Source organism: Chrysemys picta, chromosome 20 (assembly GCF_011386835.1).
Source record: "Chrysemys picta bellii isolate R12L10 chromosome 20, ASM1138683v2, whole genome shotgun sequence".
Classification (NCBI taxonomy): domain Eukaryota; kingdom Metazoa; phylum Chordata; order Testudines; family Emydidae; genus Chrysemys; species Chrysemys picta.
This window is the reverse complement of record NC_088810.1, coordinates 14,671,438-14,693,630: the sequence shown is the minus strand read 5'-3', so window position 1 is coordinate 14,693,630 and position 22,193 is coordinate 14,671,438. Positions and strand designations below refer to the sequence as shown.

The 22,193-nt window shown below is 56.9% G+C and overlaps 1 protein-coding gene across 11 annotated transcripts; it reads left to right on the top strand.

Annotated features, from left to right (window-relative positions):
• Window positions 1–1,849: 1,849 nt before the first annotated feature.
• B4GALT3 (beta-1,4-galactosyltransferase 3) lies at window positions 1,850–22,186 on the top strand. Of its 11 annotated transcripts, none has more exons than XM_005293777.4 (8): window positions 4,007–4,151; window positions 7,000–7,096; window positions 9,355–9,670; window positions 12,616–12,851; window positions 12,995–13,185; window positions 17,395–17,517; window positions 19,116–19,220; window positions 19,362–22,186. In XM_005293777.4, exons 3-8 carry the CDS (start codon window positions 9,415–9,417, stop codon window positions 20,041–20,043), a joined length of 1,593 nt encoding a protein of 530 aa, XP_005293834.1. In that variant the 5' UTR covers window positions 4,007–4,151; window positions 7,000–7,096; window positions 9,355–9,414; the 3' UTR covers window positions 20,044–22,186. The 11 variants fall into 11 exon arrangements, with proteins under 11 accessions (XP_065430757.1, XP_005293839.1, XP_005293834.1 ...); XM_005293781.5 differs by having other exon boundaries at window positions 7,000–7,108; XM_065574681.1 differs by having other exon boundaries at window positions 7,000–7,260.
• Window positions 22,187–22,193: the final 7 nt, after the last annotated feature.

Below are 22,193 nucleotides of genomic sequence, written 5' to 3'. Positions count from 1 at the left end.
AATGCCAGCAAACACCGAGACCATATGCTGCCAGGCTTTGTCATGCAATGATACCAGATTACTTGCTACTAGCATGGCGTGGTAAAGTGTCCTACCATGGAGGACGGAATAAGGCTGCCCTGCCCAAAAACCTTCTGCAAAGGCTTTTGGAGTACCTCCAGGAAAGCTTCATGGAGATGTCCCTGGAGGATTTCTGCTCCATCCCCAGACACATTAACAGACTTTTCCAGTAGCTGTACTGGCTGCGAATGCATTCCAAGTCCTCAGGGCAAATTAATCATTAAAAAACGCTTGCTTTTAAACCATGTTTTATATTTACAAAGGTACACTCACCAGAGGTCCCTTCCATGGCTTCATGGTCTGGGATACCGCCTTGGAAGGGTACTTCAGTCAGGCTGAGAAAAAGATCCTGGCTGTTGGAAAGAACGGAGTGCTGTGTGCTCTCCGCAAGCTTGTCCTCCTCCTCCTCTTCCTCATCTTCCCCATCCGCAAAATCCTCAGGCATGGCTGAGAGTAACCCCTCATCGGAATCCACGGTCAGGGGTGGGGTAGTGGTGGCAGCCCCCCTAGAATTGCATGCAGCTCAGCGTAGAAACGGCATGTCTATGGCTCTGCCCCGGACCTTCCGTTTGCTTCTTTGGTTTTCTGGTATGCTTGTCTGAGCTCCTTAACTTTCACACAGCACAGATATGAGTCCCTATTGTGGCCTCTCTCCATCATGCCCTTGGAGATTTTTTCAAATGTTTTGGCATTTTGTCTTTTGGAATGTAGTTCTGCTAGCACGGAATCGTCTCCCCATACAGCGATCAGATCCAGTACCTCCTGTACGGTCCATGCTGGTGCTCTTTTTCAATTCTCGGACTGCATGGTTACCTGTGCTGATGAGCTCTGCGTGGTCACCTGTGCTCTCCATGCTGGGCAAACAGGAAATGAAATTCAAAAGTTCGCGGGGCTTTTCCCTGTCTACCTGGCCAGTGCATCTGAGTTCAGATTGCTGTCCAGAGCGGTCACAATGGTGCACTGTGGGATAGCTCCTGGAGGCCAATACCGTTGAATTACATCCACACTAACCCTAATTCGAACTGGCAATGTCGATTTTGGCGCTACTCCCCTCGTCGGGGAGGAGTACAGAAATCGATTTTAAGAGCCCTTTATGTCGAAGTAAATGGCTTTGTAGTGTGGACAGGTGCAGGGTTAATTTGATTTAACGCTGCTAAATTCGACCTAAACTCGTAGTGTAGACCAGGCCTAAAAGAGCAGCCGAGCAGCAGCCATAGCTGAGAAGCAGGAAGTCACATCCTCACATTCCATCTAAATGACATTAAAACACTGTCATATCAGGCTGTGAAGAAGGAGGTCCCATCTTAGTAACACCCACTATCACCAGATAAAGAAACAGATCTTAAGATGGCTAAAGAAAACTTAGTTTGACAGCATTCTGTATGGCAAGAAATCACTTATCAAGAGTTGTGGTTGTGAAATCCTCATTTCTTTATTGTTTTCTCTTTATGGTCCCCACTTCCCTATTGTTTATCTGTACGATCTGTCTGGTTCTTTAATTGTTTCTGTTTGTTACATAATTAATTTTGCTAGGTGTAAATCAATTAAGGTGGTGGGGTAGGACTGGTTAAAGAATTTTGTTACACTATGTTAGGATTGGTTAGTAAAATTTTAGTAAAATGATTGGTTAAGGTACAGCTAAAAAGGACTCAAATTTCACTATATAAACTGGGGTCCAAAAGGAAGTTCTTTGGGAAACAACTCCAGGACACAGCCCCAAGATCAGAGCTGCCAGACCTCAACACTCTGCCAATAACACCGTGCAGAAACTGGAGTCCCCTAGATGGACCTGATCCTGACTGGCCATCAGGTAAACTTCATGTGTCTTATTGGGAGTGGTGAGCACTGTATGTGTAGCGTGTGCAGTCTGTTTTTGGTGACTGTTAATAAATAGAGGTTAAGTAGTATATTATTGTGTAAGGCTCTTTCACTGGTAAAAGACCCCGTAAACCCACAAAAGATTAAGCCCTGAGTCCATAGGGAAAGGGTGTTTGCTCTGATTCCTCAGGGAAAGAGTGTTTGCCTGGAGCCCACAGAGGGGTAAAGTTAGGTGCTTTTCACCGGGAGCCCTAGGAACTGGGAAAGGGTGGGGGTGCCTAAATTAAAAGGGTTATGCCTGGAGCCCTAGGAACTGGGTGGGTGCCCTTGAATGTGTGAGTAACAAAGAATTTTGTGCGGGTAACAAGTCCATCTATCCATGGGCATATAAAATGGACAGTACGTTCAATAAAAAGAACAGGAGTACTTGTGGCACCTTAGAGACTAACAAATTTATTAGAGCATAAGCTTTCGTGGGCTACTGCTCTAATAAATTTGTTAGTCTCTAAGGTGCCACAAGTACTCCTGTTCTTTTTGCGGATACAGACTAACACGGCTGCTACTCTGAAACCTGTCAGTAAGTTCAATGGTGCTACCGGGTATATGGAAGTAAGTGGTTTCTGTTCCTCTGGGGAGGTTCAGATTTATATGCAAGTAACTCCGATGGGTACTTCAACACTTTCCCCAGCTGCCTGTTGTGTCTCTAATCTGTGCCAGCCATAAAGGGCTGCCCCTAGATGCCAACCTCTGCACAGGGGACTCAGGTTCTCTTCAGAGTTGGCTCTGCATTTCTCTTTCAGGTTTTGGGACTGCTGTCCCCAAGGTTCCTGTGAACTCCACAGGTCTTGGGGAGCTGTTCAGACACAGAGCCATCCTGGACACTCCACTGCACCCATGTCCCCTGGGGCCTAGGCCTGCCTATCCCAGCACCCTGGGGGTTTCCTTGGAGAGCAGCTGCCTTCAGGAACTCCTTTAGAGAAGCGTCCGTCTTCTGATTATCAGTCTGCCTCATGCCACCAGGCAGGATGGTGGAGGAGGGCTCTGACTCTGTGTCTACATTGTGAGCACATACCCAAGCTAGCTTCAATCTAGATCAAAGGGCAGCATGTCTATCGATGCCTATGTTGCAAGCACAGACCCCCAGTGGGGCTCTGCTGCCCTCACACCTGCACTGGCAGCATCCAGACCCGCTGGCAATGGCTGAGAGGCTCTGTGCTGCCCGGGACTGAGCACAGAAGGGCCGGGCTGGGTGCAGGGGGGCAGGGCATTGGGGGCCTGGACTTGCGCTGGGGGTCCAGGACACTGGGGGGGAGGGCATTAGGGCACTGGGGGGTTGGGGCAAGGGGGAAGCATTAGGGCACTGGGGGGAGGGCATTAGGGCAAGGGGGCTCTGGGGGGAGGGCATTAGGGCACTGGGGGGAGGGCATTAGGGCAAGGCAGGCTCTGGGAGGAGGGCATTGTGGGGCCAGGGGCCTGGACTTGCACTGGGGGTCCAGGACACTGGAGGGGAGGGCATTAGGGCACTGGGGGGTTGGGGCAAGGGGGGCTCTGGAGGGGGAAGCATTAGGGCACTGGGGGGTTGGGGCAAGGGAGGCTCTGGGGGGAGGGCATTAGGGAGAGGGGATGTTGGGGCAAGGGAGGGCATTAGGGCGAGGGGGGTTGGGGCAAGGGAGGCTCTGGGGGGAGGGCATTAGGACGAAGGGGGGTTGGGGGAGGGCATTAGGGCGAGGGGGGTTGGGACGAGGGGGCACTGGGGGGGCATTAGGACGAAAGGGGTTGGGACGAGGGAGGCTCTGGGGGGAGGGCATTAGGGCGAGGAGGGGTTGGGACGAGGGGGGCACTGGGGGGCATTAGGGCGAGGGGGGTTGGGACGAGGGGGGGCTCTGGGGTGGCATTACGGCGAGGGGGGCTCTGGGGGGAGGGCATTAGGACGAAGGGGGGTTGGGGGAGGGCATTAGGGCGAGCGCGAGAGGGGCACTAGGGGAAGGGCATTTGGAGCTCTGGGGGAAGCAGGTCCGGGGCGGGGCAATGACGCCGCGCAGGTCCCGTCTCGCGCTCCACGCCCTATCCTGGCGGTTACCCGGGGAGGGGCCCTTTAAGGGGTGGAACTTCGAGGCCACGCCCTGCCGTTACGTCACCACTGACCCCCCCCTCCTCCCCCCCCGCCCCAGCGCACCTTTCCCAAGATGGCGGCGGCGGCGGTGTCCCTGGCTGCTGGGCGGTGCTGAGGGACCCGCCGCCCTGGGACGCAGCGCGCCGGGAGTGGGGCGCAGGTGCGTTGCGGGCCGCGGGGGCGGAGGGGTGGGGAGCGTCTGGCAGGGCTGCGCGCTGACTGAGCTCCCGGCCCTGGCGCGCCTTGTCGGGGCTGGCGCGCTTGGCGTGTCCGGCCAGACCGGGCCCGGAGTGGGGCTGGTTGGGGTGGGGGAGGGGCCTCCCTAAGGCCCGGTGGCGGTCTCAGAGGTTGGGTGCTGCGGGGTCCAGTGCAAGTTGCCCAGCCGCGGCAGCGCCTCAGGCCAGGACGTATAAAGCCAATGCTCATTTGCTGGCGCGTGGGTGCCCTGCGGAACTCCCTGCTGCTGGATCTGAGGCGGACGCAGAAGCAGCTGGAGCTAGGAGGAGCCTGGTTCTCTGTGAAGTGCTCTCCTGTCTGTAGTGGCACCTGCAGAGATGGGAATGACTGATCTCTTCAGGACACCCGCTCTTTGCCATGGGAGCGCGGAAGGAATCCCCCTGCAGGATTGGTCCCTTGGGCTGCTTTCCACTGGAGGCAAGATTCCAAATGCGATGGTGTCAAGGTCCGTTCTGATACGGCAGCTCATGCAATTACCTGTGAGACCAGATTTGGCCGAACACATTTCTCCGTGCACGGGGTGCATTTTTGCCTGCTGGCTAATGGACTCTCCTGAGCACATGGAATGCTGCCAGAGCAGCCAGTCTTATCGCTGTGCCAGGTGTCACCTGAGCCCTTAGAGAAGGAACTCCAGTTCTGCTCTCTTCATAACATTAATGTTCCCACTCCCCAGTAACAGGAAGAGGGATGGACCAGGAAAAGAAAAGGGCTGTGATTGCTTTAAGGGGCTGGAGGGCCTAATGCCTATCAGAGAGGACTGGGAGCACTGCCCCCTCTCCTGTCCCTAGAACAGACTCCAAGGAAGGGCGAGGGTGGCATGCATGGAATTTCATCTCGTGTTCATTTGTGACATGGCTTTTATTTCTAAAGTGCCCCTGGCAAACACTGGCTTTCCTTGGGGCTGGGCTTCAGACTTCTTGGGGCATCTTTGAAATCCTCAGCCGGAACCATGGGTACTGAAGGCGCGTTGTATTTGCACACAGGTAATGGCTCTAGGGTGTGTCCGTGGATGGAGCTGTCCAGTCACCCTCAGATCCTGTGCCTTGTGATGGGCTGTGGGTGAGGGTGGCTGGGAGTGTGCAGCAGAGAAGATGGGGAGGATGTTAGCAGCATTGATTAGGCAGGGCTGGTGCGGGGACTGCATGAAGCATTAATGGAATAGATTTCGATGGCTTCACTTTCCAGCACCTGCAGCCTTTTGCCATGGACTCTGTAAAGCCTGCTGTGTGCCATGCCCTCGAACCTGGACAGGTTTGCACCATGTCTGCCTTGTTACCCTGGCCCCAACAATGAAACGCTGCTCTCTGCTTATCTGTGGTGAGAGAATCGATTGCAGCAGGTCTCATTCATTTGTGCCTAGTGAGGGTTGGGCCGCAGCCGGAGCACGAGGCCCGGTCTCCGTACATGGCTGTTCAGTTCCTGATTCTGACTGGGGCCTCGGGCAGCTATTGACCATTAATATCCTTTAGGAGAGAGAATCCCGGCTCTCCCACTGACTCGCTGGGTGACTCCAGTCAAGTTTCTTCCCCACTCTGTGCCTTAGTTTCCCTGTCTGTGAAATGGGGATAAAACTTAGCTATCGTGCAGGGGGCCGCGGAGAATGATTAATGCTTTGAAGGTGAAATTATACCACATCTGACTCCTTAATGGCTGGGGGTTGCCTAGGTTCCTCCATGTTCCTAGTGGGAGAACTCTGCAGGGCTCTGATGTTCCAGCAGCAGGGTCCCCAGTTGACCCAGCAGCTATTTGAATCCCAGGATCCTACTGACCAGGGCACAGTGGAATCATGCAAGGAGTCTTCTCCGGGGTCTGGCACATCTGCGGGAGAGCTGTTGGTTTTTGTGTTTTTCCTGCTTAGTTGGGCTAAATTTGAATCTGCAAGAATGTTCATCGTTCAGACATATTGATTAGCAGTGAGACTGAACCCACGGTTGCTGCTGCTGGGCCACGTTTTATTGAGAGCTCTCAAATTCTGTAAACTGCATTGCATGCACACAGCAGCATTTTTTGACTGAGTCTATAAATATTTTTACCCTGCACTCTGAAAACAGTAGCAAATCCCTCAATTATCCCACACCTCCCCCCTCGATGCCCTGTGGCGTGTTTGCTTTCTGGGTACTATAATTTAAACCTCAGGCGTTTCTGTCTGCAGAGACGGTAGCCTTTGTGTTCAGCTCCATGCAGAGGGGAGATATGCTGAGCATTGCCAGAGACACTTTGGAAAAAGGACTTGTTTTAGATTAAGGACAAAGTGTTTGTCTGCTCTTTAAGTGGGGGCAAACTGCTGTGGCTGCAGTAGGAAATACGCACCTAGCTGCATGGGAGAAGCATGCCCGCTGGATCTTTCTGGGATGGAGATTGGTGCGAAAACAGCATCGACCCTCAGTTGATCTGATAAGGCCTCAAAATTCACAACTCCATAGAGGGGGACAGTAGCAGCTCCCTTTGCTCTTGCTGGGAGATGGCAGCCTCGTGAGCTTCTCTTTCTAGCCAGAAGTGCTAGAAACACAATCTGATTTGAATTGAAAGCAGCAGTTTGTGAGGAGAGCCCATGTCGGCCCAGGCAGCTTCCCGCTGGCTGTGGTGATAGCTTCCGCGGCGGGGGCCTGCTCTGGAGGGAGAGATGTAGAAATCATATGGGGAGGGAGGAGCAATGCTCCCACTAAGAGCTGAGCCCTCTTCTTCCCTGCAATCTCCTGGGTTCCCACCTCTCCTTCCCCTTGCCCCCAACATGCCAATGGGCCTGACCCGCTGTGTGCTGTCTCCTGCAGCACCTCAACTCAGGATCCGACGTCACGCCGGCACGTTTCCAGCTCGATGCAGAGACAGAAGATCTCCTTAGGGGGAGCAGACCGGTGATGTGACGGGGTGAGGGCAAAGGCAAGGCCAGCGGAACTCCTAAATGGAAACTCCCTTCTCTTCATTTTGCACCCAGCCCCCTCCTAGGTCGTCCTTACAGGGTGTGGGACTCCATCCTGAGAAGCACTGATGCTGAAAAAGATTTGGGGGTTGTGGTAGATAATCAGCTGAACGTGAGTTCCCTGTGCAGTGCTGTAGCCAAAGTGGCTAATGTCTTCCATGTATTGGCCATATAAACAGGAATATAGGGTAGCAAGAGAGAGGTTATTTTACCTCTGTATTTGGCACAGGTGCGACCTCTTGTGAAATACTGCATCCAGTTTTGTGTCCAGAACGTTGATAAATGATAGCGGTCAGAAAAGAGCCAAGAGAATAATTAAAGGATTAGAAAACATGCCTCTTAGTGGTCTACTCAAGGTGCTCAATCTAGTTAGCTTAACAAAGAGAAGGTTAAGGGGTGAGTTGATCACAGTCTGTAAGTACCTACATGGGGAACAAACATTTGGTAATGGGCTCTTCGGTCTAGCAGAGAAAGGTCTAACATGCTCCAATGGCTGGAAGTTGAAGCTAGACAAATTCAGACTGGTAATAAGGCCTGAAATTTTAAGTGAGGGTAATTTGACCATTGGCCACTGAAGGCAGGACAAGACGTAATGGGCTTAATCTGCAGCAAGGGAGATTTCGGTTAGATGTTAGGAAAAACTTTAACTCTCAGGGGAGTTCAGCTCTGGAAGCGACTTCCAAGGGAGGTTGCAGTATCCTGCAGGTTTTTAAGAACAGGTTGGACAAACCCCTGTGAGGGATGATCTAAGGTTACTTGCTCCTGCCTCGGCGCAGGGGGCTGGACTAGATGCCCTCTCAAGGTCCCTTCCAGCCCGACATGTCTGTGATTCTATGATGGCACTAATCCCTTCTGGCCTTGGAATCTGCGGCTCCTCCAGGGGCTCAGCAGGGGCCACTTCGGGCTGCAGTGGAGAAGGCCAGACTTGGGTGTGGGTGTGAATGCTCTGCTTAGAGCTGGGGTGGGGTAGACAGGAGGCGTCCCAGAGAAGGCTCTTGTGCCCAGAGCCCTGAGACATTGACGGGGCAGACGAGTGGCACTAGATGAGCAGAGCCGGGCGGGGAGGGTAGTGGGGCTGGCTGATCCCAGCCCCTTGGGGTGCTGACAAGGAAGATGACTGGAGGGGGTTCTGAGTAGAATAAGGAACAGGTGGAAGTGTGTGAGTCTGGGGAGATGGGGCTGTTCCCTCTAAATACTGGCAAAGCAGGCAGGAGTTGGAGCCAAGACATGGTCCCAGCGCAGAGTCACAGGGCGGAGAAAGGCCTGGAGGATGTGAGCAGAGGTGGAGCCAAGGCAGTGTCAGCTGTGCCATGCTGCAGGGCAGTAGGTATTAGTGCAGACCTGGAGAAGGAAGATGCCATGGTGCAGACAGGGGAGGTGAATGAAGGGGGTGCAGTTCCCATGAGGACAGGGATGGATCAGCCAGTCTGTCTCCTGCCAACGCAGAGCTGTTCCTTGCAAGCCGTGACGCTGCTCCACTGAGGTGGGAGTGACTGATTCTGTGCCCCAGCCTGGTGCTAGAGGACACAGCTGCAGAGTTCCCAAGGGCCTTTGCTAATCCGGCGGCACTTCTCACTAGTCTGTCCCTGGCCAGACCCAGATGCAGGCATTTCTGTTGAACTTCCCTCCACTCTCCCTGCAGCTCTGAGTGGACACGGGATGCTTCACTCCCTCCTCTAAACTTCTGCTGCTCTTCACCCCAGAGGTGGCTGCATCTCCTTGGGAGTGGGGGTGAGGAGCAGATTTTGGGTATCCTTCAGGCTGAAAGGTGCTATCCCAATGCCAGCAAGAGTTCGCAGAGCGCTTTGGCGGGAGATCGACTCTCCACCAGGACCTGTAATTCTTCACTTAATGGCATTTACCAGCTTGCTCCTGGGCTGGGAAGGGAGCAGGTTGTACTTCTCACCCATTGCACGGGAGTGGGAGGACTTGGGCATGTTCACGTCACAAGCTGATTTCTCCAGCTAAACCAGAGTCCTTATCATTCTTTGCCAGCCTGTTCCCTGCGGCCGGCCAGCTCAGCTGGGTGGAGGAGGTGAGGCCCCGGCACTGAAGGGAGTGTCTCCAGTAGAGACTAGCACCCTGTGTGGGGGATGAGGCTGGCTGTGCTCTTCCCAGGAGGAGTTGGGGGGCTGCATGCTGCTGCCCAGGGCAGCTGAAAGGGGCACCTCACTCAATTAACGTGTGGATGTCTGTGTCTCGACAGCACCAGCTACACACACCACCTGGCACTGCTTGTGGGGGAGGAGAGCTCTCTCCAGGCATCATGATCCGGAGACTCCTGGACAGGCCCTGCACCTTGGCCCTGCTCATTGGCTTCCAGTTTGCCTTCATGGTGTACTTCTCCTTCGGCGGTTTCCGGAACCTGACCTCCATCTTCGGGCGTGACTCGAACCCCGTCTTCGACTACTCCCGCACCCGGGATGTGTACACCAACCTGAGTCACCTCCTGCCCCGGCCGCCTCCAGGCGGCAGCCCCACGGGGTCCCTGCCCTACTGCCCCGAGCGCTCGCCCTACCTCAGTAAGTTGTGCACTGGGCGTGGGGCCAGAGTGGGAGACCTGTAGGGTGGTAGAGGATCAGGGGGCCACAGGCAAGGAGTCCTGTGGGAGATGGGTGGGGCACCAGTGGGAAGCCCTGCAGGGGAGGCGGGGGGATCGGTGGGGTGCAGACAGGGAGCCTTGAGAGCTGGTGGAGTGGGGTTCACTCAGCCTTTCTGTAGCATCATTTGTCATACACGAGTCAAACTGGCTTTCAGTCAAGTCTGCTGTTTTCCAACAGGAATAATAACGAGCAGGGTATTTCCCCTCCCCCATCGGTGGGTGCAGGCCAAGCTATGGTGGGGAGCGAGCACCCCAGAGGCAAGGCGGGGGGAGGTGGGGAGACCCTTGGAGGGCAGGACAGGGCCGGGCAGGGGGAATGGCCTGTGTCATGTCTCCAGAAGGCTTATTGGTTACTTGTTAGACAAAGCGCCTGCCCTCCAGGGGACTGCTTCTGCCATGTCTCAGAGCTCCGTCTTGCTGTGGGCCGAGGGTCTGGGAAGGGTAGCAGAGATGCCCTCTTGCTCATGTGGTTCAGGTTTGCCTCTGGCGCCCCCAACAGTGTGACCCCCATGCACCACAGAGCTGCAGGGGCAATCGGCTCCTGTCTCCGGGTGTCTCAGAGCACTTGGAGAGAGCTTTGGAGTCCTTGACTGTCTCCCATCAGAGGTAGGTCAGGGAGGGAACCTTGCGCCAGTCCCAGGGGAAGGAAGCACGGGCCAGCCTGAGCCTGGTGGCACGCACCAGCTCACTTGAGATTGTTTTGCCTTAACTTTTATTCGACTACAATTTTCTGTTGTAAAAGCTCGTGTGTGGCTGTGATGTTGCTCAGTGGGGATAACCCAGGCAGCCTTGCCCCCTCCGAATGGTGATGTGGGTGCTCTAAAAACCTAGGGATGGAGCAGAACTTGGCCATTGATGGGTAGCGATTCTGTACCCATTGCATCCTGGGTAGGTCGATCAGCTTGCCCATTTCTGCACACCCAGTATTCAGCTCGCAGGCAGTGTGGGACTCGCTACAGGCTGGGATCCATGACCTGCCAGGACACGGCCTGTGTTTGGAGGAGCAAGAAGTCTCTGGAGCTTGCTGCGTCAGATGCGGAGCCATTCCCGCCTCAGATGCTCCCCCTGGGCTTAAACCCGGGGGGGCACCTTCAGGCTAGTGCCCAAGAGAGCTCAGACCAGCCCACTGCCTACACCTCCGAGTGGTGAAAAGACTAGAACACTCCTCTGCTCCAGTGGGATTCCAGCTCCCACTGCCAGCAGCGCTGAGGGAGACAAGGGGCTGGTGGCCCTGGGGGGCAGCTGCCGTGTAGCCTGCACTTGCTGTGAGCCCAGTTCCAACGCCACGCAATGCCCTGCCGAGCTCGCTGCGGGAGCAGCAGCGGTGCTGGGCTAATGAGACTGCTGTGCTGCCGGGAGGCCCTGCATTGCTCTGAAATGGGATGTCCGGCTGTGCAGCTGGCGTGTACTCACCTTCTAGACATGCCTAAGCACCCATAACAGCAACCCTGGGACAGACCCTGAATGGGGAAGCAGGCTCGGGCAAGGGGTGCATGTCAGCGGGGATCTGTTCAGGGATGCAGTGCATCAAACCCATCCAGGGGACAGGGCACCTAGTGGGAGAGGCCCAGGCCTGCGTTCCAGTCCTACCCCCTGCTCTGAGAACCAAGCAACGCTGCCAGCGGGGAGCCGGCTCCTCTTCAGGGAGCAGATGGAGGCCCAGGCTGCTTGTCCTGCTGTCTGTCTCACCTGACGATACCTTGTTGGGGCAGGAGCGGGGCCTCCTGGGTGATGTGAGTTCAGCCGCGGAACTGAGCTAAGAGCTGCCAGGCCATGGGGAGGCTGTGCCTAAAGATGGGCTCCGGACGGGGTGGGAGCTCCAGCCTTGAGACCCCTCCATTGCCCTGCCCAGCAGGGACAGCTATGCCCGTCCTCCTTGTGAGGGCCGATAGAGCCCAGCGTGGTGAGCACTTGTCTCCTGAACGAGCTGTAACTGCAGGCCTGTCTGTCCTGCATGGCGCCACACGGTTGTGCTGGGGTCCTTGGGTTAGCGCAGTTCCCCTTTGTGTGCTGTGCTGCCCTGCCCTGCCCCGACACTGGTCTCCTCCCCAGAGGTGGCTGCATGGAGCTTTGGGTCCGTGGGAGTGGGAGGGACTCTGAATCCTCTGCAGTCCCCTGCTCTCAGCCCCGCCTGCGGCTCCGAACGACCCAGACCGGGCTCCCCTTGGTGTGAACGACCCCCGTGCAGCGCTGACTCAGGGCACAGAGAGGAGAGGGCTGGAGAAATCGCGGACTCCTGTCCCTGCACAGCTGCAGTTGGAGGGAGCCATCATGGAGCTTAGCTGCACCTCGGATGCCCTGGCCAGAGTGCAGGCCGGCCCTGGAGGGGCAGAGCTGGCTGTTCAGGCCTATGGCTGGCTGTCCAGTGAAGGATGACCCTAAAGGACAGCTGGGCTCACGGCAGCCACTCACTCTCCAGCGCCTTGTTCCGCCCCCATGTGGTGCCAGGCTCCCTCGGGCTTCACCCGTCTGCCTGAGCCGGACTGACGGGGTCGGCTTGGGCAGCTGGCTGGGCGACTCTCCACGCCTGTGCCTGAGAGCATGTGCGGGCTGCCTTAGCAATGGCCGAGTGGGGAGGAAATGTTCGGGGCAGCAGCTGTGAGAGCTGAGGGGTCCGAGTGGCCAAGGCTGGCTGGGGACGAGACAGGGACACCAGCACAGAGGGGCCGTGTAGTGTGTATGGATGGGGATGCTGGTGCTGCTGCCTTGCTGGGTGTGTGGCCAGGCGCTGGGGGTGGCTGGGCACTGGGGCTGGGGTGTGGTGGCCTCAGCTGGGTGGGCTCTGGGGCTGTGGGCCCATGGCCAGTGTGATGGGCTGTGGGTGTGTCTCTGCTCCTGATGCCAGCAGTGCTCTTTCCCCTGCAGTTGGCCCCCTGACAGTGAGCTTCAGTCAGGTGCTGACGCTGAAGCAGATCGTGGAGAAGAACCCGGCGGTGAGGGAAGGGGGCAGATACCGGCCTGTGACCTGCGAGCCCCGCTCCCGTACGGCCGTGATCATCCCTCACCGCAACCGGGAGACACACCTGCGCCACCTGCTTTACTACCTGCACCCCTTCCTGCAGCGCCAGCAGCTGCACTACGGCATCTATGTCATCCACCAGGTGGGTCTGCGCTTGCCGCCGCCAGGCAGGGGGCGCTGTACTGGGGATCCCCACTGGCCCAGGGTGGAGTTGGGGCTTCAATGACCTGACTGGGCTCCTGTCTGTCCTGGCCTGTCTGAGCTCCTTGCGCTGCCCCGTTGCAGGCTGGAAACTCCACCTTCAACCGGGCCAAGCTGCTGAACGTGGGAGTGAAGGAGGCTCTGAGGGACGAGGAGTGGGACTGCCTCTTCCTGCACGATGTCGACCTCATCCCTGAGAACGACCACAACCTGTACACCTGCGACCCCTGGAGCCCCAAGCACGTCTCCATCGCCATGAACAAGTTCGGCTACAGGTGAGATGCCACATGCCATTCTCCCACATGGCCTCCTGTCACCGCATTTGTCTGCTCGTCACTGGGCGCCATGGAACAGAATCTGTGTGAATCTGACTGAAAACAGCGGTCACGGCTCAGCATGGGGCAGGCGGTCCTCAGTCCTGCCCCTGCTGTTCCATTCCTGGGTCCCCTTGCCCTGCTCCTGAGTCATAGAATCATAGAATATCAGGGTTGGAAGAGATCTCAGGAGGACATCTAGTCCAATCCCCTGCTCAAGGCAGGACCAACCCCAACTAAATCATCTCAGCCAGGGCTTTGTCAAGCCGGGCCTTAAAAACCTCTAAGGATGGAGATTCCACCACCTCCCTAGGTAACCCATTCCAGTGCTTCACCACTTTCCTAGAGGAATAGTGTTTCCTAATATCCAACCTAGACCTCCCCCACTGCAACTTGAGACCATTGTTTCTTGTTCTGTCATCTGCCACCACCGAGAACAGCTGAGTTCCATCCTCTTTGGAACCCCCCTTCAGGTAGTTGAAGGCTGCTGTCAAATCCCTCCTCACTCTTCTCTTCTGCAGATTAAATAACCCCAGTTCCCTCAGCCTGTCCTCATAAGTCACGTGTCCCAGCCCCCTAATTATTTTCATTGCCCTCCGCTGGACTCTCTCCAATTTGTCCACATCCTTTCTGTAGTGGGGGGACCAAAACTGGACACAGTACTCCAGGTGTGGCCTCACCAGTACCGAATAGAGGGGAATAATCACTTCCTTTGATCTGCTGGCAATGCTCCTACTAATACAGCCCAATATGCTGTTGGCCTTCTTGGCAACAAGGCCACACTGCCGACTCATATCCAGCTTCTTGTCTGCTGTAATCCCCAGGTCCTTTTCTGCAGAACTGCTGCATAGCCATTCAGTCCCCAGCCTGTAGCAATGCAAGGGATTCTTCTGTCCTAAGTGCAGGTCTCTGCACTTGTCCTTGTTGAACCTCATCAGATTCCTTTTGGCCCAATCCTCCAATTTGTCTAAGTCACTCTGGATCCTATCCCTACCCTCCAGCATATCTACCTCTCCCCCCCCCAGCTTAGTGTCATCCGCAAACTTGTTGAGGGTGCAATTCATCCCATCCTCCAGATCATTAATAAAGAAGTTGAACAAAACCGGCCCCAGGACTGACCCCGGGGCACTCCGCTTGAAACCAGCTGCCAACTAGACATCGAGCGGTTGATCACTACCCATTGAACCCGACAATCTAGCCAGCTTTCTATCCACCTTATAGTCCATTCAATCCATACTTCTTTAACTTGCTGGCAAGAATACTGTGCGAGACCGTATCAAAAGCTTTGCTAAAGTCAAGATATATCACGTCCACCACTTTCCCCATATCCACAGAGTTATCTCATCATAGAAGACAATTAGGTTGGTCAGGCACGACTTGCCCTTGGTGAATCCATGTTGACTGTTCCTGATCACCTTCCTCTCCTCCAAATACTTCAAAATGGATTCCTTGAGGACCTGCTCCATGATTTTGCCGGGGACTGAAGTGAGGCTGTAGTTCCCCGGGTTCTCTTTCTTCCCTTTTTAAAGATGGGCACTATATTTGCCTTTTTCCAATCATCCGTGATCTCCCCCGATTGCCACGAATTTTCAAATATAATGGCCAATGTCTCTGCAATGACATCAGCCAACTCCCTTAGCACCCTCGGATGCATTAGATCCGGCCCTGTGGACTTGTGCATGTCCAGCTTTTCTAAATAGTCCTTAACCTGTTCTTTCACCACTGAGGGCTGCTCACTGCCTCCCCATACTGTGTTGCCAGTGCAGCAGTCTGGGAGCTGACCTTTTCTGTGAAGCCCAAGGCAAAAAAAAAGCATTCAGTACTTCAGCTTTTTCCACATCATCTGTCACTATGTTGCCTCCCCCATTCAGTAAAGGTCCCAGACTTCCCCTGACCTTCTTGTTGCTAACATACCTGTAGAAACCCTTCTTGTTACCCTTCACATCCCTTGTTAGCTGCAATTGTGCTTTGCCTTCCTGATTATACCCCTGCATGCTCTAGCAATATTTTTATACTCCTTCCTAGTCATCTGTCCAAATTTCCACTTCTTGTAAGCTTCCTTTTTGAGTTTAAGCTCACCAAAGAGTTTACTGTTGAGCCAAGTTGGTCGCCTGCTATATTTGCGAATTTTTTTTCTGCACATCGAGATGGTTTGTTCCTGTGCCCTCAATAAGTCTTCTTTAAAATACAGCCAGCTCTCCTGGACTCCTTTCCCCCTCAGATTAACCTTCCTGGGGATCCTGCCCATCAGTTCCCTAAGGGAGTTTTAAGTCTGCTTTTCTGAAGTCCAGGGTCTGTATTTTGCTACTCTCCTTTCTTCCTTTTGTCAGGATTCTGAACCATCTCATGGTCACTGTTGCCCAGGTTGCCACCTATTTCTACTTCCCCTACCAATTCTTCCCTGTTTGTAAGCAGCAGGTTGAGAGGAGCACGTCCCCTAATTGGTTCCTCCAGCACTTGTACCAGGAAATTGTCCCCAACACTCTCCAAAAACTTCCTGGATGGTCTGTGCACAGCCGTATTGCTCTCCCAGGAGATGTCAGGGTGACTGAAGTCCCCATTAGAACCAGGGCCTGTGATCTGGAAACTTCAGTTAGTTGTCCGAAGAAAGCCTTGTCTACCTCATCCTTCTGATCCGGACATCAGCCTCTCACCTCTAAACTTAACCCAAAGACTCTCAACAGGCTTTTCTCCAGTTTCATACTGGAGCTCTGAGCAATCATACCGTTCTCTTACATACAGTGCAACTCCTCCACATTTCCTCCCATACTGTCCTTCCTGAACAGTTAATACACATCCATGACAGTGCTCCAGTCATGTGAACTGCCCCACCAAGTTTCTGTTACTCCAATCACATCATAGTTCCTTGATTGTGCCAGGACTTCCAATTCTTCCTGCTTGTTTCCCAGGCTTTTTGCGTTCGTGTACATGCACCTAAGATAACTAGTCAATTGCCCTTCTTTCTCAGTATGAATCAGGAGGCTTCCTGTCTTGTACCCTCCTCCTTGTGTTTCCTCCTGGTATCCAACTCCTCCACTTACCTCTGGGCTTAGGTCACCAACCCCTGGCAAACATAGTTTAAAGCCCTCCTCACTAGGTTAGCAAATCTGATTGCGAAGATGCTCTTCCCTCTCTTCGTTAGGTGGATCCCATCTCTTCCTAGCAATCCTTCTTCCCAGAACAACATCCCATGGTCAAAGAATCCAAAGCACTCTCTCCGACACCACCTGCGTAACCACGCATTCACCTCCACAATACGACGGTCCCTACCTGGGCCTTTTTCTTTGATAGGGAGGATGGACGAGAACACGACTTGCGCCTCAAACTCCTTTATCCTTCTTCCCAGAGCCATGTAGTCTGCAGTGACCCACTGAAGGTCATTCTTGGCAGTATCATTGGTGCCCACGTGGAGAAGTAGGAAGGGGTAGCGGTCCAAGATCTTGATCAGTCTCGGCAAACACTCCGGCACATCCTGGATTCTAGCTCCAGGCAAGCAGCACACTTCTCAAGGCTCCCGGTCTGGTCAGCAGATGGATGACTCCATCCCCCTTAGGAGGGAGTCCCCAACCATCACCACCCATCTCCTCCTCTTGGAGTGGTGGTCATGGAACCCCCATCCCTAGGACAATGCAGCCCATGCCTTCTGGCCGTTGGGGTCTCCTTCTGATCCCTTCCCTCAGAGGGCTCTTCCAAATTCTTCTCCGTAATAGTCCTGCCCCTGCGGCCCCTGAGTCCTGCCCCCACGGCCCCCTGCTGGTCCACTCCTGGGCTGCCCTGGCTGGGCCCCTGAGTCCTGCCCCCACGGCCCCCTGCTGGTCCACTCCTGGGCTGCCCTGGCTGGGCCTCTGAGTCCTGCCCCCGCGGCCCCCTGCTGTTCCACTCCTGGGCTACCCTGGCTGGGCCCCTGAGTCCTGCCCCCACGGCCCCCTGCTGGTCCACACCTGGTTGCATCTGTCAGTTAATACCAGCTGTGCCAGTTGGCACCATGGTTTATCATTGCAGCTACACGCCCTCACTGCCCGGTATCCAAGCCCCAGCCAGCCAGCAGGGACTGAGCTCTGAGATGGTTTCCCAAGGGAATCACAGCACCCGGGGCCTGACTGCTGCAGGTAGCCTCTGAGCCAGGATCCCTCCTCAAGCCATCAGTCACTCTCCTCTTCTCTTCTCCAGCCTCCCGTATGCCCAGTACTTTGGCGGCGTGTCGGCGCTCACCCCAAATCAGTATCTGAAAATGAACGGCTTCCCCAATGAGTACTGGGGCTGGGGTGGGGAGGACGACGACATTGCCACCAGGTGAGAGTCACCTCCAGCGCCTGCACCCTGCTTCTCACCCCCTCCCGCTGTGCTGGGTGTGTAACTAGCAGATCCGTCCCCACCCCGCTGCTCTTCCTCCCCTATCCAGACACAGGCCCAGTGCATGCATGTCGGCAGGGTCCCCGTGTGGCCAGCCAAGAGAAGGAGCATTGGGGGCCAGGGAATCCTGGCTGCTCTGTGCCAAGCCATAGGGTCAGAGGGAGCAGGACTTGGCCCACACCCCCTGCTAGTGCAGCTCCTGTCTCTGGGGGGCACTAACAAGCTGTGGGGTGAGTAACTGGCCAGGGGACAGGCATCAGGCACTGCCTGCCTGGCGTCAGCGGCCTGGTTCTGGTGACACACACTGTCCTTTGGGATCAGTCACATGGGTCCTCTGTGCAGGAGGGAGGAGTGTGATTGCGCCCCTCTCCATTGGCTCAGTGGGGCATGCCAAGGTGGACCTCTGCTCGGCCCATCCTGCCTCTTGCTCCCCTGGCCTTGGGGTGCAGCCCCCAGTCGCTGTCTCCCTGAGGATCTGCTCCCCAGAGTGAGAGGCGTCTCTGCTGCCATCCCCCCCCTTGGCCCTGGGCAGCGTGCTGGGCACAGCTGTCAGGCAGGGCCTGTGTACTGCCAGGGCTGGGAGAGCAGGCTGCAAGGTGTTCGTGGGCCGGCAGGCCGGGCTGGGGAGGAGCTCGCTCGGGGACCTAGGCGAGCGCTCTGTTCTAGCTGTCTCCCCCCAGTCTCTGGCTGAGCCTGGTGACAGCGCTCGGGCAGCGGGTCCCTCTGGGCTCCCGCAGAGGCTGAATGTGTAGTGCTCCTCTGGCCCTGCCCCCGCTTCCTGCGCTCTGAGTCTCATTGTCAGCCCGCTGTGGTCCATGGCTGTGTCTCATTGCCCTGGTGCCCCCCTCCTCCCCCATGGTCTGTGACTGTCTCTCATTGGCCCTGGTGTGCCGCCCCCCTCCCCCTCCCCCTCCCCACCATGTTCTGTGGCTGTCTCTCCTTGGCTCTGGTCATCCCGTCACCACCCCGCCCCGCACTGTGGTCATGTCTCATTGGCCCTGGCGTGCCCCCCTCCCCGTGGTCTTGGCTCCTCTCACCATCTCTCTCTTCTCTCCACTCCTGGCTCTCGGGACTCTTTGCATGCTCATTTCTCCCAGTGCCATTGCCAGCCATGCTCAGGTAGGTCCAGCGCAGCGGGAAGGAGGCGGGTCGGTAGCTGTAGCAGAGCTGGTGGGGTGAGGACGAAGTGACTGCCCTGAGCCCCCTGCCCATCGCCATGATCCCTGGGGACTGCTCTGCTGAGGCTGACCTGGCCCTGCTGTTCCATGGCCTGCTGCCTGCACTGGTGCAGCTGGCTCCTGGGTGCCAATGGGAGAGAACCTGCTCGCCCCACGGCAGGAATCGGGTGACTTCTGGCCAGTGCTGCACCCGCTGGAACACAGCTCCCTCTGCTGGCCGGGGAGTCTAACCCAGAGCCCTGCAGCCTGCTGCACCATCGCCATGGCAACTCTCCCCGTCACATGCCGTGGCAGCGAGTGGGGGCGGATCCTGCAGCCCTGCGCTGGGCGCCGCACTGACATCTGTTCCTGTGTCTCCAGGGTGCGTCTGGCTGGCATGAAGATCTCGCGCCCTCCCATATCAGTCGGCCACTACAAGATGGTGAAGCACAAAGGCGACCAAGGCAATGAGGAGAACCCGCACCGGTGAGTGTGCTCGGGCCCCGCCCTGCACCGCTCCTTGGCAAGGCGGGGAGTTCACGCTGGCTGGGCCGGTGGGGAGGCTCCCAGAGGGCAGGGGCTGGGCTGGGCAGAGCCCTGGCACTGACTCTCCTCCCCACCCTGCAGGTTTGACCTGCTGATCCGGACACAGAGGATGTGGACACAGGACGGCATGAACTCGCTCACCTACACGCTGCTGGCCAAGGAGCTGCATCCCCTGTACACAAACATCACTGCTGACATTGGGACTGACCCCCGGGTGCTGAAGGGCAGGAAGGGGTCTGTGCCCGGCTTCGGGGGGCAGAAGTACAAGACTGAGACCAACCATGAGTTCAGGCAGGAGATGCTGCGCAAAACGCATCCTGCCAAGCTACCCTGGGCCACAGCAAACTGGGGGAAGCAGCCCCCACCCCTGCCCCAGAGGTCTGGACAGGATGCTGGCCGAGGAGCGCCTACAGCCCCCGGGACACAGAGCGAGGGGCCTGGAGCCGCCGCAGGCCAGCTGGGGGGCAGGGAAGGGGCTGCATGGGACAGCACCCAGAGGAAGGCCCAGGGGGGAGCTGCGGACAGCTCTGAGCCTCAGCGTGGAGCTGCTCAGGGCACCCAGCCGAGTGCCGGCATCCCTCCACGGAGCCCTGACGCATTGCAGCACAGCCAGGAGACCTCTAGCAAGGGGAAGCCTGAGTCTGGGGCAGTGGATTTGGGTGGGGCTGAAAATGCAGGGGGCAGTGCCCCACAGGCCCTGGCACAAGGGCAGCCCCCCCAGACACAGTGGGACAATCAGACCTTCCCGCCGAGCACCCGCTAACCAGAGAGGGCCCTGGACATCAGGAATGGGGTCGGGGCAGCCAGAGACTCGCTGTGTGAGCTGAGCCCTTCCCAGCTCCTAGAACAAAGCCCATGGGTCATGTTGGACTGGAGGCACTGGCCCTGTGCTGCTCCCATGTGCCAGGCTTGGTTGTGAGGCCTGGCACCCAGGGGCTCCTGCCCAGGCCAGGCGTGGACAAGTCTACAGGGTGGACCCTGTGTGAGCTGATAGGTCTTGGGCCTGTTCACAGTGGGACAGGACCCATCAGCCAGCTTGCCCCCACCGTTGGCACCTTTGTCTGCAGCCTCAGCACAGGCTGTGGCTTAGAGTCCCCCAAGCTGGGCTGTAAAGCAGAGAAGGTTGGCCCATTGCTGGCTGTGTTGGCCCAGGAAACCATCCTGCTGAGGCAGTAGATCAGGGCAGAGCCTAGTAGCACAGGAGGCAGGGCGTAGTTTCCAGCAAGGAGGCTAAGCCCCCAGGAATGAGACTGGTTGTGCTGGTATCTGCTGCATCTTCATGATGGGGCCCTAACCCATGGGTGTGGTTACAGTAGGTCCCTGGCTGGGTCCTGCAGGGGCAACAGCTGCAGTCAGTCCTGGCATGCTGCAGGGGAGAAGTAGGTGCTCTGGTGCCATGGGCACGAGCTGGGGCAGAGCTGAGCAGTAGTGCCCCCTAGAAGCCTGGTGCTGTTGGGTGTTCAAGCCAAGTATTAGCTGTAGTAGGCTCTTCCTGAGCCCAGGTGCCCTGCCCAAGACCCCTTCCCCCCCTTAGGGCTGTGACCTCAGGGGAGCTGAGAGTCCTTGAGCCTCAACCCCTCCCATCCTGCTGGGCTCCTGAGGACAAGCTGAGCCAAAATCCCTGTGCTGTAGGTGGGGCAAGCTCATGTTTCCCCCCAATCTAGCACCCCCTTCCCTCCCCCAGCCTGACCCATGCTGGCAGGGAGGGGGGCCTAGGACTTCCTGTGTTGTACTGGAGAAAGCCCCCACCTGACTAGTCTGCCTGGGCCAATCGTGAACTGCAGTGGGGCCCCAGGCTGCTCATAGCACCCACTGCATTGTGTGCAGCTGCTGGCAGCCCTTTGTCCTGGAATTGGCTGCTGCCACCCCTGGGTGTTGCAGTGTGCCCTGGCCAGGCTGCTGAGTGGGGCACTGGGATTTGGGTGGGGGGAGGCTGGGCTCAACTCTGACCCTTCACGCTGGAGCTGGTATCCCTTTGGTGCTGGATTTACATACTACACTGGTCTGCTGCTGTTAATCCTCTGCAGGTGGGAGGGGGCCCTGTGCCCTGAGGGGAAACACTGCTGGAAGTGGGCAGCACTGTGGCAGGGAGCTGCTCTCCCAGGGGGGGAGTGGGACAAGGGGACTTGGCTCCCTCCTTTCCTGGGGGCTAGTACTCACCTTGTGCCTGACTCCCCTGGCTGCTCTTGAGCTGGGGAGCCGCTAGCCTGGGCTTTTGGCCATGTCCTTCCCCCAGTCCCTGGTGCAGCTGCCCGAGCATTCAGCACCAGCAGCCTCCATTGTACCTAGGTGTGCCCTTGGCGCGCACAGCCTGCTGGGGCAGGGCAGAATCCCAGCCTCACCTCCCTGCCCCCTTAAAGCGAGAGGCAAATGCTGGGTGCCCAGCCTCCCCTCCCCCTGCTGGCCAGGAGCCTCCAGGGGAACAGCTGGGCAAATGGCCTGGGCTGGTCCTGCTGCCTGGAGCAGCAGGGAGAGGAGCCCCTCACTGGGATTCCAGCTGGAGCCTTTCCCCTCCCCCATGCTCTGGGCACGAGTGGCCCTGGTGCCTGGCCAGCCCTAGCCCCACTGGCAGCTGCCCAAGGGCCCATAAGCCCAGGGCACCTCCAGGCCCAGCCAGGGTGCCAGCTGCTGCTGCTGAAAGGCCTGCAGGCAGCAGCTTCCCCAGCACTGAATTCACTTTAAGGGATGGGTGCTGAGAGTGAGCCAGGCTGCTCCCATCCCCTCGCCCCAGAACAGTTTGTGACCTAGGGGGCTGTGTCTAGCCCCCACAGTGGTTTGGGGGAACCCCGGGGTTGATCCTCCTCTAGCTGTTGACAATTTGCTGTGGTTATTTATTTAGGAACGTGCTTGCCGTGCCTGGCGGCTGCTGTACCACACAGGAGCTGAATAAAATATTTGGTTCCACAGTGGCCC

Bases quoted from the DNA above. Each gene is read 5' to 3' on its own strand.
- B4GALT3 (XM_005293782.4), top strand. From the start codon at position 9,415: ATGATCCGGAGACTCCTGGACAGGCCCTGCACCTTGGCCCTGCTCATT. The intron at 13,186-17,394 runs GTGAGATGCCAC...TCTCTTCTCCAG, and splicing joins ATGAACAAGTTCGGCTACAG to CCTCCCGTATGCCCAGTACT. The intron at 19,221-19,361 runs GTGAGTGTGCTC...CCCACCCTGCAG, and splicing joins AATGAGGAGAACCCGCACCG to GTTTGACCTGCTGATCCGGA.